General features: G+C 37.5%; 1 protein-coding gene across 2 annotated transcripts in view; it reads left to right on the plus strand.

Moving 5' to 3' along the window:
• mamdc2 (MAM domain containing 2) overlaps window positions 1–15,501 on the plus strand; it is a 73,196-nt gene extending 57,695 nt beyond the window's left edge. Inside the window, exons 9-14 of one of the 2 annotated variants that reach the window (XM_008103298.3) lie at window positions 544–809; window positions 7,346–7,439; window positions 8,660–8,812; window positions 10,923–11,182; window positions 13,404–13,488; window positions 14,576–15,501. In XM_008103298.3, the coding sequence (XP_008101505.2) occupies window positions 544–809; window positions 7,346–7,439; window positions 8,660–8,812; window positions 10,923–11,182; window positions 13,404–13,488; window positions 14,576–14,640 (923 nt within the window). In that variant the 3' untranslated portion in view covers window positions 14,641–15,501. Of the gene's footprint in view, window positions 1–543; window positions 810–7,345; window positions 7,440–8,659; window positions 8,813–10,922; window positions 11,183–13,403; window positions 13,489–14,575 lie in introns of those variants that run through there. The other variant, XM_008103299.3, reaches the window with a different exon arrangement.
• The last annotated feature ends 555 nt before the right edge of the window (window positions 15,502–16,056 follow it).

Here is a 16,056-nt window from a genome sequence, read left to right on the forward strand (position 1 = left end):
GTATTAATTTTTTGGCTTGAGAGAAATGTACCTGAAGTATATATTTTCTTTGTTTCTTTGTTTTGGTTATATGCATGTATATTTATTTTAAAATTGTGTAGCCTTGTGTTCTTTTTTCTTATTGTGCTACTTGTTTAAAACTCTGGTGGAAGAGGGAACTGTGTGTTATGTGAAGTTGTGTCACCCCGGTAGTCAGGGAGTGGTGGCTTTGCAACTGATACATCTTACCAGTCAATCCAATACTGCCAGGAAGTAGAAAACGAAATGTTTTTTGCATGCTATCCAAATGTGTTAATTTCCAGTGACATCTGGAAATTGGCTAAGTGCAACTGAAAAAGATACTGATGGCAGAAAATGTATTTAGGACATTTTCTTGCTTCTTAAGAGGCATGATATTATATAATCTGTAGCGGTCATGACTTGCAAAATTGCCAGTGGAAATTTTCTGTTGTACCAGCGTCTGACAAAATGCCTAGACGTGCCCTGCAGTGACGAGTAAATGCCAGAGAGTATTAAAATGTTTTTAAATTGTATTTTTTGCAGGTTACTACTTGATGGCAAACACAAAGTTTACCTCGCAGCCTGGGTACATTGGACGTTTGTACAGCCCCACTCTGCCAGGAAATACACAGTATTGTCTGCGGTTTTATTATGCCTTACATGGCTTTTTCAAAATGAGGGATACCTTGGCTGTGTACATCTTTGAAGAGAACCATGTGGTTCAAGAAAAAATCTGGTCTGTCTTAGAAACTCCCAGAGGAGTCTGGACTCAGGCTGAAATCACCTTCAAAAAGCCCATGCCTTGCAAGGTAACAACCACTGCTTTTGGTCTGGGTAGCTGTTGTTTTCACTTTGTTCTATGTGACTCATCAGAAATGTTGCTAAAAAGGAGATGTCAGTAATATTTTCCCTCACAGATGGAAATGTGACTACAGAAACAGCAACTATAAATGTGTAGCATTCTGAACAGAGCTTGGGAAAATTGCTGTTTTGGACTATACTTTCCAGTGTTTCCTAGCCAACATTGTCAATAGCTATGATGTTGTGGAGGATTCTGGGATCTGTAATCCAAAAAATATTTTTTTTCCTGGTTGTAAGTGAAACACATACTCACATCATCAAATTAAAATGGGTGCCTATTATCTTCTTGGGAAGAGGAATTCTAGCCATTATTTATTTGCTTTAGTTTGAACATTACTCATGCTTTAAAATACAATAATGAAGAAAGAAAAGACTCAGCTATATAGAAGATACTTTAGACTAGCAATGTGGCAACCAGCCATGTTTGGTTGACTGAAGGATGATGGAAATGGGGTCACAATTCAAAACTTTGTGGAATTAATTGGTCTTGCAAAACCTGCATCAGAACTGGCCTTTGTGATGCAGATGTGATGTGCTAGCTGTAGCTTGCATGAAAGAAGGCCAAGCGATGAAGCATTTATATCCTGCCCTTCTCACCCGAGAGGGGACTCAGGGCGGCTTACAATAAACACACATATAAAAATTATACAATACACTATAAATCAGATTAAAAATTATTAACTTACATCAACATTCATAAAAACATTCTAAAATACAAATGGACATGTTCAAGTTCAAAAGACTGGGTCTGTCAATTGAGTTCTGGCGTACATAATAATAATTGGCGCTGCTGATTCTTATTCGAAAGCCTGGGCCCACAACCAAGTTTTAACCTTCCTACAGAAGGATAGGAGGGAGGGAGCCTGCCTGACTTCGTTGTTGTAATTCACACTGCTATGGCCTCATGTTAAGTGTTATGCATGCAAAAATATGTCACTAATCATAAAAAAGAAACACTTGATATGTGTAACTGAACCTGAATAAAGAACATGTAGATGAGGGCTAAAGAGAATGTGGTCCTCTAGAGCACTACTTCTTAAGCTCAATGTTGAGGTCATGAAAAAATTGGTACCACTAAAAAGTTTTCTGAATACCATCCATTTACACAAATCTGTTAACAACAATGTGCAGTATTTACAGTGGACTTTGTAAGAGATGCTTCAACTGTACTCCATAAAATCAGTCAGTTTAGCAAGTCTTGCAAATGTTGATTTGTTATCAGCGTTTTATTTTTATACCAATTTTATATACATAATAATGTCTCGGAAAGAAAAAAGTTTAAGAAGCCCTACTCTAGAGATTATTGTACTCCAGCTTCAATAACTCCTATCCAGCATAGCCAATAGTGAGGGGCAATGAGCACTTTACATCAACATGTGGGGTTTCAAATTATGATGGCAACAAAAAGAAACACTTAAAATGTTAATGGCCACACTGGCAATAAGAAGGGAGAACTCAGTTTTGCTTCCTCTATGCAGCTTGTATGAAAATGATCATATATTACATTTTCATGTATTTAATCATTTTCATATATTTCATTATTTTCATATAACCTGCATAGAGGAAGCAAAACTGGTTTGGTCCTCCTTATTGCCAATGTGGACATTAACATTTTAAATCTTCAATTCAATACATCTCCTATTCATGAATCCTTTGCAGGGAAATGTCCTGCAAGCAAAAATGCTAAGCTCATGCTTAGTCCTTGTTTGATGTAGCCTGTGGTTGATTTTGTGTAACTTTAATTTTTGGCTGTCTGTGAATATCATAAACAGACCCTGGCAGCCAAGTTGACTGTTGGCTATCCTTGAATGTCAAATGGAGTGAGAGAATCAGAAGCGTAGTTAAAGACTCTTCTTAGAAAACGTGTAGGTGGAAAAATGTTTAAAGTATTTTTAAAAACAAAAACATGGGCCACAGTTTCTCTTACCATAAAGAATACTATCTAAAACAGGTATAAGATGCTGATCATAATTAAGTATTTTGGTTACGTTTTCTATGAACACATTTGTTCTGTGTTTTGGGAAAGACATATAGCAGACCAATGAAAGAACTCCTGTGTCTAAGGTTATGTAATTTTTTGGAAGGATTTGTTTGAACTGGCCCTTTGAAGCAATCACTGGCACTACAAAATTTTGTACAGGAAACTAGCTACTGGCATCAATGAAATATTTGGTGGGAAAAATAACATTTCAAAACAAAATTTATAGGTATAAGTAGTAAATTAAGATACATATAGTGGAATAACAGCAAATATGTATCAAAAATGCAAAATACAAAGTGTTGAGAAGTAGTCATTGGACCTGCAACAAAGTAAGCCTTCAACTTCCATGTTTAAAATCTGCAATCATGTGTATTACTAAGATAAAAGGTTTAAAGCAGTGGTTCCCAACTTTTTTTGACCAGGAACCACATTCTCCAACATTAGTACTAAAAGGGTTACGATTCAGTTTTTGGTCAACTTTAGATTCGGTTTGGTTTCTGAATCAGCACCCCAAAAAAACCCAAGAACAGGCCTAGAAATGAAGGCACCAAGCCCCCCCCCCCCCACTTCCAGGTGCCATATGGAATGGCTCTACTCAGGGGGAGGGAGGAGGAGAAGCAGCATTCAGGGGGCTTGTTGTTGGGCCTTTCGTGGGTAGTCAGCCTCTCCCGTCCTGACATAACCATTGCCTTGGCACTATAAGAGGGTTTCATGAGACCAGTCGCTCTCATTGCAACAGTGTAGTAATGGTGAGGCTATTTTAGTCCTTGGGGGCCACTGGTGGTCCATGGGCCACAGACTGGAAACCACTGGTTTAAAGACAGGGGCACTATATTACTAGTTTTACTCCGTCGAGTCAGCACTTGTTTTCTGCAGGAGCAGGATTCTTGTTCTCATTAAGTAGTAGAAGTGTTCAGTGGGTGCATCTACACTGTAGAATTAACGCAGTTCAACACCACTGCAATGGCTCAATTCTATGAAATCACTGGAGTTGTGGTTTTACAAGATCTTTAACCTTCTCTGCCAAAGAGACATTCCATAGCATTGAGTCAAGATGGTGTTGAACTGCATTAATTCTGCAATGTAGATGCAGCCAAGGAGACTATTTAGCTTTGTGATCGGGTAGCCTCTCTGATTGCTGTGTAACTGATTGTATACAGTGATTTGAGAAGTAACCTTCCTCTCAGAACTTTGTTCCCACCTGGATTCTTCATTCCTGCTGGAATTGTTTTGTTTTAAATCTATGGATAGAAAGGCTTTTGCATAATCTGGCTCCATTTAATCTTAGGATGCTGGATATTTGATATCTTTAATAATAGAAACACTTATAAAGTTATAGTTTCTTTGTATTTGGATACTTTCCACGTGCTGCGTTTTTCAGTGTACATTCATTGTGCTAATCTAAAATGTCAAGCCATGCTACTTGCACTAACTAAATTATCATGTTGTTGTTCTGTATGTTATCTAATTTACTTTTCTTTTCTCTCTCTCTCCCAGTGTTTTTGCGTTATGTCACTGTTTGCGTTTGCTCTTACTGACATATGCTATTCACACACACAAGGAAACTGTTAAAAACTTTTTTTCATCATGTAGTAACATTCAAAACAGATGGCTGTAGCATTTGTATCTCTCCTTACAATGTGCATGAAAAGTATGCCAGTACCATATGTTTCTGGTGGCAGATGGTATTGGTTCAGGGACACTCCATATCATTGAATCAAATCCCATGCAAGAAGCCAGTAAATGTTTTTATGCTGCTGCTGCTTCTTCTTTTTCTTAAATATGAGGAAAGACTTTTTTGTTGGAGAAGTTGTACTATCTAGCAGAAGTGGTACTATCTACAAAATGAACTAGCCAGTGGATTTTGGATGTTAGAAGTGCATGGCTAATAGTTAATAATTTATTTTGTATTTCTATTGACAGAGAAAGGAATAGAAATTTCCCCTTGTCATTTTTCAAAATAACTTGACTAGTTTTGGGTTCTATTTCAGGCACCAAGTCTTGTGCTGGCACTGCATATATTTGAAATCTTTCTCTAACTATTATTTATAGCAAGAGTGTCAAAGTCATGTTCATCAAGAGCCACATCAGCCTTATTGTTGCTTTCAAAGGGCTGTTGAATCCATGGATGGAGAGTCTGGGAATACAAAGAGGGCCAACTATAATTTTTTTTTACATAGTGGTCATGGCTCTTTAGTTTTTACCCATTTTGGGTCCCCAAATGTTATTGAATGACAACTCCCATCACTTTTGAATATCCACCGTGCCAACTGGGGAATATGAGAATTACAACCCAACAGCACTTGTGGCTCCGAGGTTGAGGAAAGGTTAAATGACATTTTAATGCCAGACATCTTATCCAGATATCTAAATTCAAACCACACTATTCTAAACAGAACAAACTGCAGCCTTCCAGATGTGATTGTATCACAACTCCCATTATATCCAAACATAATGTCCAATGTTGAGGAGTACAAGCACTGTAGGCAGGCATCTGGTCGGCCACATACGGCAGGTCAGATTCGGCTCGCGGACCTTGCATTTAACATGTGATTTATAGCATGAAATGGGGTTAATGTTAAAGGGGATGGTAGTAAATGTTTCCTCCAATTCGGCCAAGATAAAGATTTTGCACATAAAAGAATTATAAATTTAAATATGTTTGTTTTTGATTTCCAACAAATGAAATCCTCCGACTCAAATCAATATACATTTTGCCAATTCTGAATAAAGACCAAATCTAAACACTGTCTTTTTCATCATCTAAGCAAGTTGGTAAGCTTCAAAGTATACATTTAAATTTGCATTTTCCAGACTTGTTTTGCAGTAGATCTATACCTTGCTGATTTGGTTATTCTAAAACGTTTGTTTATTCATAAATTTATTCAGTATTTTTCTTTCACAGAGAAAGCATTCTGTTAGAAAAAGATATAGGTGTAGTTTGAAAAAAGAAAAACAGCTTATCTAAAGGGAAACAGTCATTTTTATTGAGGCTCTATGGTCCAACTAAGACATTGCATTTCCCCCATTTATTTAACTTCCATCCAATGGATTTTATTAGGAGAACATTGTTTCGTTTGATCAATTTAAACAATCTATGGAGAATATTATTACATCTAGACAATGTAGTTAAAAATATAGGAATTTCAGTCACCTTATTGAGTGTTGTCCTATCTATACAATTCATATTTCAGATTGACATGTTGAATATATAAGGAGTTATATCTAGACCAAATATTTGGCCACATTTTTGGAATATATTTAAGTGTTGATGGATTTCTTTGATTCGATAGTGCCAGAGTCACATCATCTGTAAAAAAACAGAACCTCTTGGCTGTCGATTGTTATATCCAAAAGACATTGATCTTCTCTTATTGCAGTGGCCAAAGACTCATTGGCATCACAACTTCTCAATTTGTCTATTTTCCAGTTTATCTCTTATCCCAGATGCTGAGTCAGTCTGCTGCCTCATTTTATCTGGATGAAATGGAAAGAGATCTGGATATTAAATGGTTATCTATGGGTAACCGTTTAATGCAGGAGTAGAAAATTACTGGGAACAAGGTGGAGACTGTGGGATTCTCTAGTGTGTTATAGGTACTTTGTACATAGTTGGTTATCAGTTTGCTCATATAATACATCCTCTAGTTTACCTGAGATAGACCACAATGGTGATTAGCTGCAATAGTTCCTGCTGGGTACTGGGCCAAATAGGATCTACATATCTAATACTTATACTAATCTGAGTACAATACGATACTGTAGACTGCTTTTCTGTCAACTAATGATAAGTGGTTGCAGACTTAAAACTAAGGCACTAGTGATTTGCCTTGTTTATTGGTGTCAAAAATCTAAAACATTTGTCTTTCATCCAAATACTGCCTAGAGCTGAACCTCCTTAGATTCCAAGATCAGACAGGATCTGGTGCCTTTAGGGTTTTTAGGCCCTAACAGGGCTACCCTTCTAGAATTTAGTGTATGGTTTATAATATTCAAAATTCTATAATTAGTATGAATTATGCTCCTTAGTTCTAGGTTTATGACTCTTATTATAGAATCTGATTTATGATTTGCTCATAGTGGTCTTGGGCATTAACAGCAATCCCTCCAGGAATTCTTTTTCAAGGCTGTGACTAAAGTAATTTCATTAGTACATACAAAAGACAGAAAGAGACTTTTTCTAAGTAAGCCCACTGCTGGCAGAAGTGGCTAGGACTACGACTGGCTAGTAATTTGTCAGATATTATATTAATCAATTGATAGAAATAGTGGTGTTGTTTATTACTGATTTATACTAGATATGTAATGAATTAAAATTTTCTTCTTGCTATATTACGGTCGCTGACCAGCACCAAAAAATGAACAAACGTCCGATAACTCAGAATCAGAAAACTGAAAAAGTACAAGTCATTGTTCCTATTATCATATGTGGACTGCAATGACTTTTTAAAAGGAGATCTTCACAGACTAAGTTGATTAACATATCGTGTCTGTACATTTCAGGTGGTGTTTGTTAGCTGGTGCAGAAGCTTTTGGGATTGTGGCCTGGTGGCATTAGATGATGTTTCAGTGACTTTAGGAAGCTGTCATGTTGCTGGTAAGATAAATTTATTTATGGAATCCATAGTATGTCTTTGTTACTACTTTTGAGGTGTTCCCAGCCTAGAATAAATGGAGGCAGGTATATAGGATGTGCACACTTGTTCCATCATAATATATAAGCAGAGGCATATTCAGAATCCACAACCAGCACATGGCCTCCACACAACGTGGGCTTCTATAAGCTATGCAGATAGTACTATTGATTTATAGTGTTGTGGAGTGCCTAAGGCATTCTAAGGGTTGTGAAAAAGAGCTACTTTCACAGAATCCAGTATTTAATGCAGTCAAGGGATTTAATTGGTTGCCATTGACACGTAACAGCTTTCTTCATTCTTTGTTTTACATTCTTCAAGACATCATACTATGCCCACTTAAGGATCAGGATCAGTATTGTCCTAAAAAAAAACTCCAAGCCAAAATCAGAATGACTATGATACCCAAAATGCAGTCCTGATTCTTGCAAATAATCTCTACATCTCTGAGGAAGTGGAGATTGGATGGTCATCTTCCAGTTCTGCCATAATTGTGAATTCTTACATGGGAAGGGTTCGACTACATGGCCCTACAGCCACTTCCATTTTTAAAGGTTCAGTTTTGGTATTAAAACTTTAAACTCCTGCATGGAAGAAATCCCTATGAATGTTTTACGACTGTTCCGTTCTTATGTCTGCAATACTAAGGAAAACACTTAATTTCACAAAGGGTTATACCTTAGCATAGATGTTATATTTGTCCATTTTAAGCTGAATTGTTTTCATGTCAGGAGCAACTTGAGAAACTGCAAGTCGCTTCTGGTATGAGAGAATTGGCCATCTGCAAGGACATTGCCCAGGAGATGCCCAGATGTTTTACCATCCTTGTGGGAGGCTTCTCTCTTGTCACCGAATGGGGAGCTGGAGCTAACAGAAAATCAGAACTATTTGATTTTGTGTACTGTAGTATAATGTGATTTTAAGGGATCCTAAGCCATTTTACACGTTATTTTTAGAAAGCATAATGTGATATTAGTAGATTTTTTAAATTAAAAAAAGAAATTCAACAAATTGCAATAGAAAACTGGTTTAAGGATATGCCAGATTGATGTAGGTTACATATAATATTTAAGATATAATTTGATTCACAACACTTCTATATATTCTCTCAGACACTGAGTTCATCTATATCAGGCAGGTTTATGCACACTTTAAAATATTAACTAAAGACACTTTGTTGCAGATATGCTGCCCGCTTTTTCTGGAGAATGTACTTTTGAACGAAATGAATGTGGATTCATGCAGCAAAAGAGAAACCGGAGTGGGTGGCATAGAAGAAGAGGCCATACGCCAACATCTTACACTGGACCAAAAGGAGACCACACTACTGGGGTAGGTGAGTTACAGTTTACATTATGAACTTCAATTAAAGTCAATTTATAGAAGGCTGAACATACATTTCAAAACAATCTCTAGCCCTGGGATAGCACACAATCTTTGCAGACCTCTGAGTCAAACTCCCAGCCTTCTTAGGTTGAACTTGGGATAAAAAGGTTTACCTTTTGTTCCAGTTTATTTTTCCCAAATAGTTATTTTGGTCCTTTTTACATGTGGTCTGCACACTGTGGTGAGAACTATTACATTACAACCTCTCTTAATGTTCAGCCTGGACTCCATTTGCCTAACAATAGTAAGTTGTAAGTTCTGCTCCGCAACTTATAAATTGGCGACTATACACATAATTAGATTTGGAAATAAAAGGTCACAGTTTTATTTGGTTAGAGCTGTTTACGAGCATTGGCTTGCACATGGGTCTGGATCCAGGCTTAAACCAACCTGACACAAGTAGTATGTGCGAGATCTGCATTGTTTGGTCTCTCTTTTCTTCTCCTTCCTTTTGCCAATAGCATTGTTTTGTATTATTCTCCTACCATTACTTAGGAGCACCCGGAGGCGCAATGGGTTAAACCCTTGTGCCGGCAGGACTGCTGACCTGAAGGTTGCTGGTCCGAATCCAGGGAGAGCACGGATGAGCTCCCTCTGTCAGCTCCTGCTCCCCATGCAGGAATATGAATATGAAAGAAGCCTCCCACAAGGATGGTAAAACATCAAACATCTGGGCTTCCCCGAGGTAGCGTCCTTGCAGACGGCCAATTCTCTCACACCAGAAGCGACTTGCAGTTTCTCAAGTCGCTCCTGACATGAAAAAGAATTACTTTTTTGATCTTTATATATAAAAAAACAGAAGAGGATATTTCACATTGAATATATGGTTCTTCTCCCATTATCATATGACTTTCTATTTACAAAAGGAAGGGAGACTTTAAAAATGTTAGTACTGGCTTTAAAAAGGAATGCAGGATGATACAGGATGACAGCATATTGAAATGTAGCACATTTTCAAAACTGCTACTGGTTTTCATAGTTAACCATATGATGTGGGTTTTTCAAGGACATAATAGTTTGCTTGTTTTGATTGGCCAGAGTTATGAGGTCTTCTAATCTGACTGGAATGAACAAGCAGAAGTGAATGGTTCTTTATGTAGTCATACATTGTAATTAGTAGATTACAGGCTCTCCTCCTAGTCTGTGTATTTATTATAGGCACAAAATGGAATCCTGTGGTGTTCTTCCACTCGCAGATTGGAGTGTATTTATGTAAGTGAGTGTGTTTATGTATCAAGCAGAATCAAGAGGTACAGTTTTTGCCCTTAGTTCTCTTTTTCTGACTGTTGGGGGACCTTCAAGAACAGTATAGAAGTTGTATGGAGAGATTTCGGTCAGTATCAAGCATCTCAGTTCTTTTTGCTAATAGAGATGCCTGTCTGCTGAAGAAAAAACACATTATGTTGCTTTTAATTTGCTTATTACATTATTTTACAAATGTGATCTTTCATTACCATCAACTGCCTGTTTGAAGTACAAATGGCATTGACAAACAGTAATTGCTTCTACACAAAGTTTTTTCTTGGGAGTATCCAAGAAAAAAAAAGTCAATGCCACTGGACTTGATTTTTTCTGCCCTAATTAAAATATGCTGTCACAGCACCAACCAAACCAATGCAACTGTAGGAGTGTGGTGAATACATTTATAACTCTATTTTATTTTTTTCCTGTTAAAAAAAAATGAAGTCATTAATTAAGACCCCACCTTGCTCAGGATAAAAACTAACAAGGACAGAATCCCTTATTGCTAAGCCTCCAGCTGTGTTCATCGTAGTTCAACAGAGGAATCTGGAAGGAGAATCTAGAAGGGATTGATTTTTGGGAAGGACCCTGGGAATTTGTAGTATTGTGCTGTGTGATATGTTGTGTGGATCCACTGTTTGAGTTCTTCCTCCAGCTAATTGCAGAAAAGCAATCCCTTGGCAGCTTTCAAGGCTTTTGGTTTGGATGTTACTAGTAAATATTTACTGAACTAGGACCAATATAACTTTTTAGACAGGAGAACTTAGGCCTACTAAGTATAAAATTGCAAAATCAAATATATATTTTTCTTTTCAAAGGATATTATATGTACATTGAGGCATCCCACATGATCTATGGGCAAAAAGCACGGCTTATTTCGAGGTTACTACGACGGACCTTTGGATATCAGTGTCTTATGTTTTTTTATCACATGTATGGAGCTGGGACTGGGATATTAAATGTTTATGTGAAAAAGCATGGTGGCAAGGAAGAGACACTAATTTGGAGAAGGCGAGGAGAACAGAGCATCACATGGTTAAGAGGCATAATTGAGTATACCTATGATAAATCTCACCAGGTAAGCACATTATTTACTGAGCAATCCCTTCAGAGGAAACTCCCAAATAACAACTTAAACTTCCTTCAAGCTGGGAAATGTTTATACTTGGGGCAGAGTTGAACAAGTACTGGAGCAAGTTCTGTGCAAGGAAAAGAGCCTTTAGTAGAATCAGGAGTCCTTGATTTACTTATTTTTCGCCCTGCAATATATCTCTGCTGCTTAAGCTGTGGGTTCTGACCCCACAAGGCCCTCCAAAATTTGGCAAAAGTAAAAGGTTTCTGTGGAGCCCCGGTGGCGAAGTGCGTTTAAGCACTGAGCTGGAGACCGAAAGGTCCCAGGTTCAAACCCCGGGAGCGGTGTTAGCTCCAGCTCCTGCCAACCTAGCAGTTCGAAAACATGCCGATGTGAATAGATCGATAGGTACCGCTCCAGCGGGAAGATAATGGCGCTCCATGCAGTCATGCCGGCCACATGACCTTGGAGGTGTCTACGGACAACGCCGGCTCTTCAGCTTAGAAATGGAGATGAGCACCAACCCCCAGAGTCAGACATGACTGGACTTAATGTCAGGGGAAACCTTTACCTTTTTAAAAGGTTTCTGAACGTCATCTAGTGGCTGTTTTAGACATTTACATGAATGTGTTGTGAAGTGTTTACAGTGGACTCTGCAGAAGATGCTTCATAAAAAGGAAAATCAACCCTTTTAAGTAACCTTGCAAATGTTGATGTGTTACCAGTAAATGTTTAATTTTTATACCTGTTTTATATACCGATATACCTGGGGTCACATAAACCTTTCTCAGACCAAAAGGATTGCAAATGGAAAGGTTTAAGAAGCCCAGCAATATATTACAATGAACAAGATTGTTACCTGTTTTACATATTGAGAACAGGAGTGACATTTTTTAACTTCATGCCTATTACTTTAAATGCTTTCATTTTACCACCCTGGGAATATTTTCACATTGTGGATTTAAGTAACAGTAATTTAAATAATCTTACACTATATTCTCAAATTCTTTTATTTTTGATTTCCAAGTTTGGTTACATGCTAAAAACAAAAAAAGGAACTTTTGGAAGAATGTGGGGGAAATTTTGCATGGGGAAAAATAAGTCCCAAGCATGGGGGGGAAATTGGATTATAATGTATTGTCGAAGTCTTGGATTATAATTATATTGGATTATAATGTTTTTGCACATTGCTCATGAGAAACACAAGTGACCAAACTGGAACATGCTGATTCTAGAAACATGCCGATTCTAGAAAACAGAGAATTAATAGATAAATCTGAGTCATTCTTACTTCTGTGCCTGCTTCTGTTGAGAAAGCCCAAATAAACACAGTAGGGGAAATCCAGCATTACATGAACAGGCTTCTACTTATACAATGGGATTTTCCTTACATCCAGTTTTGGTCCAGAATGCTCCCCAGCTGTGGACCTTGTTTATCACACTGGGCCATAGATACAATGATATTAGAATAGTCCTCAAGAATCCTATGTCAATGTATTTTAAATGTTCTGTACATAATGGAGTATTACTGCTTACAGGGGAAAAAAATTATTTCATGAAAACATAGCTCTGGATTAATACCACGGTGGTACAATGGGTTAAATCCTTGTGCCAGTTGAATTGCTGACCTGAAGGTTGCTGGTTTGAATCTGCAAGACGGGGTGAGCTCCTGTCTGTCAGCTCTAGCTTGCGGGGACATGAGAGAAGCCTCCCAGCAGGATGGTAACACATCCTGGCGTCCCCTGGGCAACATCTCTGTAGATGGCCAGTTCTCTCACCAGAGGCAACTTGCAGTATTTTCTCAAGTCGCTTCTGACACATTTAAAAAGTACCACAGATTGATGGAAGCTTGTTTAAGGAAACTGTTCCTGACTCCCCCTTCACCTTTTGCCATCTGTATCTCCCAAAGTTTATATTGAGAGTTGGGAGACTTTTCTGAACTGCGTGTGGCGCGTTTTAGGAGCTAATGGAAATTGGGGGGAATTGCCTGACATGGGGCACAGGGCTTATGTAAGAGGCAGAGGACTCCAGCCCCATATATCCTATCCCATTTTTAAGGGTTCCCTAACTTTCTAGAGAAGGGTATACAGTCAGGCAGCACTGAAAAATCCATTGCATGTGCTTTCTACCCTTCCCATGAGTTAGGTGCAAAGTTATAACACTTAAGGAAAAATAGAAGAGGATTTCTTCATGTTCTGTTTTTAATAATAGTTTTTTAAACATACAGATAATATTTGAAGCAGTTCGTGGAGTATCAATAAGAAGTGACATTGCTATAGATGACATTTTGTTTCAACGAGGACCTTGTAGAGGTAAATGTAATTTGCTTAAAACTTGTTTTTTACCTGATTTTAAGGATGTGACTTACATTATCTATTAAAAAGTACAGTATTCCATCAGGATTTACCCTTGAAAGAAAATCATATTTGGCCACTAGTGATTGCCTGTAGATTCCGACCACAAATACAAATCACAAAAACAAAAAATGAGGCAGCAGCTGCTACTGGCAGTTGTGTGTGGATTTTCTGTGGCTCTAAACGTTTGGAAAATGGTATTCATAGCCTTTTGGAAAATGCCTTTTAAAGAAGAGCAAAAAAACCTTTGAAGTAGAATCTCCTGTTGTGGTATGCAACCAGATATAATTAAGCAAGGGAGTGGGTTTTAGTTGTTAGAGTGAATATCCTGTTATCTCTGATCTGTTAGGAAAAGAGATTTGCCAGTGCATAAAAAGAGAAGAGCTTTAGAAGTGTTTTTCAGAGCCCAAAAATATATTCTCCCATAAAACAACTTATGTCATGCACTCAAGAGACAAAAACGAAGTAACTTGGATAAAAATAACATATTTGGTTTACTCACAACCTTCATGTGTTCAGTATACACAGGTACAAAAAAATATTAGTCCAGTTTCAAATATCTTTGAGATAATTCTCCTTGCCATCCGGCCAGGGCAGCTCTCTTATAACAAAAACAGTAATCAACAGGTAACATAGTCAAAAGGAGAGAGGGAGGGAGGGAGGGAGGGGGGACGGACGGGAGCATGTGCTCGGCAGCCCCTGTTGTAACCTGTCAGAAACCATAAAGGAAGCTGCATACCAGAACATACATATAGGAAACAGTAAGCAACGGGACCATAGATAAACATTACTAGAGAAGGCTTGAAGAAGGCTGTCATTTCCAACATAAACAGATGTTACTACAATAGCTCTGCCAATAATTAAATACTCAATTTTCTTACCAGATGTTAGCAGCAGCTTAAATTTTACTAGTGGCTCATTCTTAAATAAAGAGAGCTATGCTTGTTAGGTTCCACCACATATAGGCTTAGCTTTGGTTAAAATGAGGGATTGGTTGTATATAATGTATATAGATTGATTAAATGTTTTCCTCCTCTCACTCTAGAAATGGGAGAAACCACATTACAGTCTTCTGGATATTCTGCAGATTTTAATGAAATCGAATACTGAACTCTGCCGATGTCGACGAAGCACCACCTTGCTGATATGTAGAAAAAACTGCACCACTCCCTACAAACCCTCACTGTTACAAGTGTTAAATACTGGACACAAAGCCATGGGAAGAAATAAGCAAAGTCTCAATCTTGGCCTTGCTAATCAAGTTACTGACTCAGGGCTTCCCACACTTTGGTTTCGTTGAATGTTGTCTTGCATGTGACATCAGTTATTCAAGAGAGTTATTAATTTGCACAGAGTGTGCACTAGTGGACAGATATTTTTGGGGCACATTATTACAGAAGGTAAAATGGACACAATCATCCATTGTAGTAACAAGATTTGCATTCAGTGAATGTCTTGTCTTGAGCAAATAAAAGTTTTTGTTTTAAAATAATGAAGGAAATGATATTATGTAGGTTAATTCAAAATTGTTTCAGCTGTTTGTTCATGTCAGTAATGTTTTGGTTGTAATACATACATTGAGTGTTCCATAAACAGGAGGATTTTTTTCCATTTTGCTATTGCTCTTTAGCATTTATGGAAATGAATTCATTTACCAACCTTGCAGCAAACAGCGGAACGTTTGTAAGTGTTTCTGTAAATGTGTAATTACAATATGATAAAACAAACCAGCATTTTTTTTTACAGAAAGCTCAGTTTGGATTTGTAATCTTTTTTGATATATGTTTGAGAGATTTGCACAAAATGGTTTTTATATCATGCTTAGCAACATGATGAGAAGTAAATAACACATACTTTGTTGCTGAATATTGTATAGATAAGTGTGGGTGTATGTTTTGTATATTATGTGTGTGCATGTGCCTTTTTTACAGTTGCAAACATCTAATAAAAAGTAATTTTAAATAACTTTCATCAGCTTTTTTGGTGCTGTGTCTACTTTAACCAGAGAAGGTGATTTTGTCACTGTTCTCTGTTCTGTTGTAACTTCCAACTCACACTACCGTATTTAAACAATTTTTTAAAAGGATATTGGAAAATTATAATGAGATCCAGAATATTGAGCAAGTTTGTAAAACAATGCTTGCTTTGTCATTAGCTTATAGTTGACTTGTAGGTGCACAATTGGTCCTGCATTTCCAAGAGTTCAACCAAACGTGGCTCAAAATATCCAGAAAAACAAACTTTGATTTTGCCACTGATTTTATTTAATGGATGCCATTTTACTGTGCCATTGTATATAATGGATTTTGGTATTTACGGGGGCATATGGTCATAGTCATAGAACCAAACCACAGTGGATACCAAGGGCCCACTGTAATTCAAACTGCTAGAACTATTCTTTTAAGACCCAGAATATTTTGCAATATTTGATGCTTCCCACTTACAAGGCAACCTCCTCTTATACAAATTTATCTACACAGTAGAGTCTCACTTATCCAACTCTTGCTTATCCAACATTCTGGATTA

This window comes from Anolis carolinensis, chromosome 2 (genome assembly GCF_035594765.1).
Source record: "Anolis carolinensis isolate JA03-04 chromosome 2, rAnoCar3.1.pri, whole genome shotgun sequence".
Lineage (NCBI taxonomy): Eukaryota > Metazoa > Chordata > Lepidosauria > Squamata > Dactyloidae > Anolis > Anolis carolinensis.